The sequence below is a fragment of the Conger conger genome, chromosome 6 (genome assembly GCF_963514075.1).
Source record: "Conger conger chromosome 6, fConCon1.1, whole genome shotgun sequence".
NCBI lineage: Eukaryota > Metazoa > Chordata > Actinopteri > Anguilliformes > Congridae > Conger > Conger conger.
This window is the reverse complement of record NC_083765.1, coordinates 56,563,714-56,570,244: the sequence shown is the minus strand read 5'-3', so window position 1 is coordinate 56,570,244 and position 6,531 is coordinate 56,563,714. Positions and strand designations below refer to the sequence as shown.

At 40.3% G+C, this 6,531-nt stretch overlaps 1 protein-coding gene across 2 annotated transcripts in view; it reads right to left on the bottom strand.

Annotated features, from left to right (window-relative positions):
* Nucleotides 1-726: 726 nt before the first annotated feature.
* LOC133131071 (metallophosphoesterase MPPED2) overlaps nt 727-6,531 on the bottom strand; it is a 54,499-nt gene continuing 48,694 nt past the window's right edge. For both annotated transcript variants that reach the window (XM_061246188.1, XM_061246189.1), the window contains exons 5-7: nt 4,545-4,660; nt 3,762-3,875; nt 727-1,964 (exon numbers count right to left, since the gene is read on the bottom strand). In XM_061246188.1, coding sequence (XP_061102172.1) covers nt 1,846-1,964; nt 3,762-3,875; nt 4,545-4,660 — 349 coding nt within the window. In that variant the 3' untranslated portion in view covers nt 727-1,845. The remainder of the gene's footprint in view (nt 1,965-3,761; nt 3,876-4,544; nt 4,661-6,531) is intronic.

The window sequence follows — 6,531 nt, the reverse complement described above, 5'->3', positions numbered from 1 at the left end:
ATTCTCCTCTCACTGCCATTTTTAGATGAACATTTACATACATGGGCACACAAAATGGCCAGACAAATTGGATTACAATCCAACTGGAGGGAGGAACGCCACAGTCATTCTGCTCCAGGAGGAAATATTTCAAACTCTTGGCCCATTGTGAATGAGTCATCTGATGGTTTTCAAGATGTATTACACACAATAGGTCTGAAGTCACCACACTTTAGACCACCTTCTACACTTTCAAGGTTGTTTTTATAACCTCATTGTGTTCACTCAATTATACACAGGCATGTAAAGATTTTTTCCCTGAGGAATATTGATTACGGAAGGTTTTTATACAGTATCTGTGAGATTAAAAGACAAGCGGACTGTAGACACTGCCAACTTGCTAAGCATCATGGGACATCAATGTCAGAATGCTGGTCCCCCAGGGTAAGGAAATTGATTTTTTGTACTTTTACCTAATGGAAACAAGATGGGAGAACAGAACCAAGACGAACAACTTCCATACAAAGTATGCTGAAACTGGTTTTAAGTCTTCATAAAACTTCACTTAAATAAAGCAAATACACGGTGAGACCCTCAGTAATAAGATTATTAATTTCTAATTAACAGGTCAAATTTACATAAAAATACCATTTCACTGCTTAAAATAGTATTTATAAAAAGCATTAAAGTGAATGCTGGCATGAGCCATAGGATAAAACATTTCCATAAAAACACACCGCTAATTAATAAGTAAAAATCTTGCAATTTTATTTGCATATAAAGGCAGCTAAATGTATATCACAATACATTTAAAAGAAAGAAGCCATTCTAAACTTCCATAAACAAGGAAACTATGTCAGCAAAAGCCAAGAAGCATTTACAGTGGCGAAGTTGAAACAACTATTGGCAATGTTTTATTGTGCTAGCAAGATTGCATTTACACACAGTGCAAAATTAGAAAAAGAGACAATAAAAACACAAATACAATAATATTTAAGATTGAAAGGACAACTAAACCTTGTTCAGGCAGGTGTGTAGAAAAAAGGCTGTCGGTTTGTAAAAGTGCCCCTTTCTGACGATGAAATTCTTGCGTGCGTAAGGCAAATTCGGCCATGAGACGGGCACCATTGAAAGCAAAGAGAGAGATGAAGTACAGATGTACGCGTGTTTAAAAACTGTATGCATACATACACACACACACACACACATGTAAACACATACACACACAAAACAGAATTATGGTCTTAACTTGCTATAAAAAAAATACACAAATTTAGTGCAGAGGTCAGATCATGTAAGTACATTTGCCACACTTCAAACTCTTTCCAACGAGGTACGCACATTACAGTAACCTTATTCAGTTCTTCCCTGATCTAGTACTAGACCTAGTACTCGATGTTCCTTTGAATGCATTTTTCCCATTTCTCACTCATCACGGAAAATAAATAAGGAACCTATTCTCTGCTAACAGAAGTGACATTCTCACAATATACTGTAAAGCTAGTTTAAGGGCAGTCTCCTTGTCTGCCAAAAGAAAGCTTAACTGTCCTCAAAAAAAAAAAAGGAACGTTAAAAAAAAATTAAAAAAAACTAACAAAAAACAAACAAACTACAATGGCATTTCATATCAAAGTATCCAGAAAATGCATATATTCACAAAGCATCATATTATAGATCCAATCCATTTTCAACAGCTTGACACCCCTTCCCCATCCCCCCCACCACAATCTTTAATTCACAATTTTATGTATTTTTGTACCAGCAGTTTACAAAAGCTTTTTTTTTTTTGTTTTTTTTTTGGAAAGAACATTGAGCATGTTTGACTGGTTAGAAAAGAATGGACATGTACAAGGCTCCCTGGTGACTTCAGGAGCTCTGGGGGTTGGGCAGGTCCAACACGATGGGGGGGTTGGTGGGCTGGAAGCTGACTGTGCAGGTGGAGGCGTTGATGTATGTCGTGTACCCGTCCGTCATAATGCCATACCCTGCGCGGGGAGAGACCGCAACCGAATTAAATACTAACCGCAAAATAACACGCCAAAAATGTGCACGGGTAGCAGAATGTAATCAATGAGGACCCAGTCAGTCTTTGATGTGATCTCTGAATAATCTGTATCTAGCACTCCATCTCTAATGCGATTTTAGTGAAGGCAAACACCCCCCAAAAACCTCAACACTCCTATTAATCATTGGTAGATATAATGTTTTTCCCCTTAACTTAAAAAAAGAAAGAATTCTTTAATTAATTCAAGATGGCCAAAAAACACATGCGAAACCTTTGCTTGCTACATGCATGTACAGTATGACATACTCCGCAATAGTTCTTTGGTGAAGTTTTCTCCAGCTGGAGTGTTTTGTGTGCTCGCCAGTTTTTAATTAAAAACACAAAGGCGTGAGGGTAGGATGTGTCTGGAGAACAGGGGCCTTCTGGTCTTGCTTCAAGCCCAGAAGCAGATTAGGGCTCTGAGGCCCAGATTAGAGACCGCAGCTCAATATGATATTCATTCTGCCGTTTGCCTGACCTCCCCGCGGTGTAATCCCGGTAATAAGGCTGAGCCAATGTGCGGGGTGGACTGATTAAACATTCGCTTCAGATGGACTGCCTCACTCTGCCAGGCCATCTCCAATCCACTAGATCCTCAATTCGCACATTTTACAGTTACAGTTTATTACTTTAGGTTATGAATTAAATAAAAACCTGATTATACCAAAATTTGTATTTGTATTCTTCCCCGCATCTGCTTCTGTGTATCTACTATTGATTTCCACAGGTGTGAACATTATGGGCAACATAGCTGAAGCACAGAACAGAGTACACACAGTAAAGTGTTCAGTGTTAAACTCTGTCTATTGGGCTCATATGCACTTTGTTAGAGCTGAATTAACATACTGTGCAGGGTATACTACCCTGTTCTATCTCCATTTATCTCCTAATTTTCGTAGGCTATAGACTGCAGACCAGTGAAGACCTCAACATTTTTTGTTCGACAGAATTGGACTTGTGTGTCTATGCACTAACCTGTTCCACATTTGTGAGCATTGTTACAAATGCTTTACATACATTACTTGCATTATTTTATTTTATTTTTATTAAAGAAGATACACTGCAATACAAGGTACTGTTCTGTTCAAATTTTCTGTTTACTGAAGCAAATCATCCCTCAACTACTCAACTTTCAGGATAATACCACATTTTGAATGAATACACCATGTGTATGGTGAAATTAGTATAATTATTTACCATTTCTATCTTTGGAGTTGATTTTCTCAACGTGATTTAGGATGATATTGCAGGACTCAGTGCATCCTGAAATAGATCATGAAACTTAGCAAACCTTTACTCAATATCCATGAGAGTCTTTTGAGTTAATTGTTTTCTTGTTATAAGCTTTAGGGGCGGGTACAGAATCACGAAAATATCTGAAAAATGACTATTGGGTACTGGCGATAAAAAACATCTTATTTATAATCTGAAAGAATTATCACGATATAGACTGCTATAAAAATGTTCAAATTTGTAATTTCCGCCATCTTGAATAAAGTATGCAAATGAGCTGATTTACATATTTAGTCTGAATTAATCTTTTCCAAGTACATACCTCATGATAATTGAAGTATGTACCTCTGAAATGATCAAAGATGCCTCTTGGGTGGAACGTAACCTTAAGATAAGACCTCATACCTCATTACTTAAGAGTAAGTACATACTGTCTGACCGCTAGTGATGTGATGCGTGTGCCTTGGGCTGGACTAATAAAGTGCAGGAAGACCGCGGCCCTCACCCTCATGGATGCCCCCGAAGGCGTGGAGTTTGGGCCGGACACGCCTCTGCACCGTGTTCAGCAGCTCCACACAGCCCACCCGCTGCAGCTCCTTCGGAACCCAGTCCCGGAAACCTGCGCCGCACACGGGGAGAGAGAGACTCACGGTCACGTTCAGGCCCGAAAACCTTTCACCCCACCGACAGACCGACGTCACCCGACCGCAGCCCGCGCCCGAACGCTTTCATCTGGTGGACAAAGCAACGAGAAAAGGCCACGTGTCACCCGTCCTCTCCACTGCGGATGTATAGAGCTCACTTCCATCATCCAACCCTTTCAGCTAGTCAACACTTCAGTGTTGCAACCTTCTCTGTCGAAACGCGCTTCTGGTGAGCAGAGGAACAATAACTCCGTTTCAATAGTCGTCAGGAGCGAGCGAGTTCCCCTGAATGACTCCAAGGCTGTAGACCAAGTGCTGAGACTGAAGAGGCAGAGGCGACTTTAGAAAACGAGGCAAAGAGCCGAAGTTGAATAACAAGATAGAAAAATCGCATTGAAACCTGACAGAAGCGGAGGGCTCACCCAAAAAAAGCCGCAGAGGCAGCGCCTCTCTGTTCCATTTAACATTTCAGAGCATTTAACATTTCCTTTTAACATTTCAGTGTTCATGCAGTCCTGACTGAAAAGCTTCTGAATGGCAGGGTATTTCAAAGGTAAACATTTGATGTCCACTTATATATTTACGTGATGAACGCTGAAAAGCGGAACTTTTCAGGGGCAAGTGAGTGGTGCCGTTCAGCTTACCGAGTGGGGGCCCGTGAGTCATGAGGATGTCGATGCCCTCGGGGACCTGGTTCCACTTGTCCAGCAGGGACTGACCCCGGGGCAGGTTGAAGCCCCACCCGTTGAACCAGGGCGTCCTGAAGGAACAGAGACGGATGTTCAACGTGAATGCCTGCTGCAGATGAAGGTCTCCTTGTCAAGATTCTTTTTTTTCTCTGAAATCATCCTTTTAAAGTGAGCGTATGCCTAGATCTGCTCAATATATCATAGAAATAACTTTTCCCATTCTCCAAGCTAAATAAGTCACACGTAACAACATTTGATTTATTTTTAATCGGACTATGTTGGTCCCGTAACACTTATTGCAGAACAGACATATGGCTAATGCACAGGCAAAAATGTAAAACATGGCACACAGCCCTTCAACAGTATGAATAAACCTCTTGCCTATGCATTAGCCATATAATAAAAGCTTTTTAAAGCATCCATATCAAGAGTGCCTTAGTCGCCATCTCTCATCTCTCATCACCTTTGTTCCAAATTGCACCTTTTTGGATTTTAACGTTAACCAGACGCTCTCCTCTCAGTTTTAGCCTTCCAATGATTAAAACTCTGTCCGTCTAACTTAGAAAAATAGCAATATAAAACGTCTAAATATGAGACTGAAATACTTGTTCAGATTGCCTTTTTTTCTGCAGTATAAATAAGGAAATAGAATGCAATCACGTACTAGGTAAAAGCTAGCAATTTAAAAGCCCACAGAGCACAAAACAAAAAACAAAGCAATCAGACACACTGATTCTCGTGCTCTTGTGTCTTAAAGATAGAAAATCTCTGCATTACGTGCTAATGCATATGCAAGCATTTTTTGGAAAGTACAACGCACAAGTAGGCATTCTATATGGCCCTGCTGTCCCTATACAACCCCAGACTGTTGCCACAGACTGAACCGCACATGGGCGTAGCAGTGCAGTCATTAAGCCACAGCACTATATTACGTTTGACTGGGGGAAGCAGGGCCCCAACATAAACATAATTTCTCTGAAAGGAGGGATCAGCACCTCTGTAGTAAATGGGTATCTACTGCATGAGGAGGTGAACCCTGGCACAAATCAAACTCCCTTTACTGCGGGTGAGACAAACAAAACAATTAAGATAAAGTCATACAGTAATTTAAACCTGACTCCATTATCAGTTAAACTAGGTACAACCTTTCCTCAGATGAATCAGATTGTGAATCCAGTGTTATCTGATCACATGTTTGCATGTGTGGTTTACATATTGTGTAGCGCCATATAAAAATTCTGATTTGAAAGAAAAAGATTTGCCTCAGTGTCCACATAAAATGCAATACTAGCATCATTACCACCGACTAAACCACAACAGTCACTGTGTCATAGTTAGAAACTGAAACCATTGCTTTTACTTGTAAATTTGGTTGATTGAATACATTATGTATTCAAACAACCCAGCTATATTTAGTTGAAAAGCTAAAAGTTTCTAGCCAACTAGGACATACCCAGGCTATATCCAGGTGAAACCTGAGATAGATTTTGTTAAAATTAGTCAGTTTATAACCAAACATCTCTCAGTCCCAGATTTCCTTGCCTAAGTCCAAGTCTAGACTCTGTCCTTTGCTCACTGGGATTCATCTCTTCAGAAACACTGTTCCGTTTGACACAAACCAAGATTCACTTCGCACATGCAAATGAAGACGCATATGCAGCAACAGACATCGTTTCAGCTATACAATTCTCTCGCTCACAAGACTAGAGTAAAACTGGGCAGTGCTTATCCGATCAGTTTCAGGGACAAAACACTAAAAACAACAACTGCATTAGGGAGAAGGAATCTTACTCATTTAAGAGGTCAAATGGCATAACAAAGAATCAACAGCCAGGATAGCAAGGATAGTTTTCCCATCCAAAAAATGAGCTGAGCTGTATTGAGATTGCTACAGGTCCAGTTCCACATGTAGGCCAATTATTTTCACAGACCATCGCTGTCT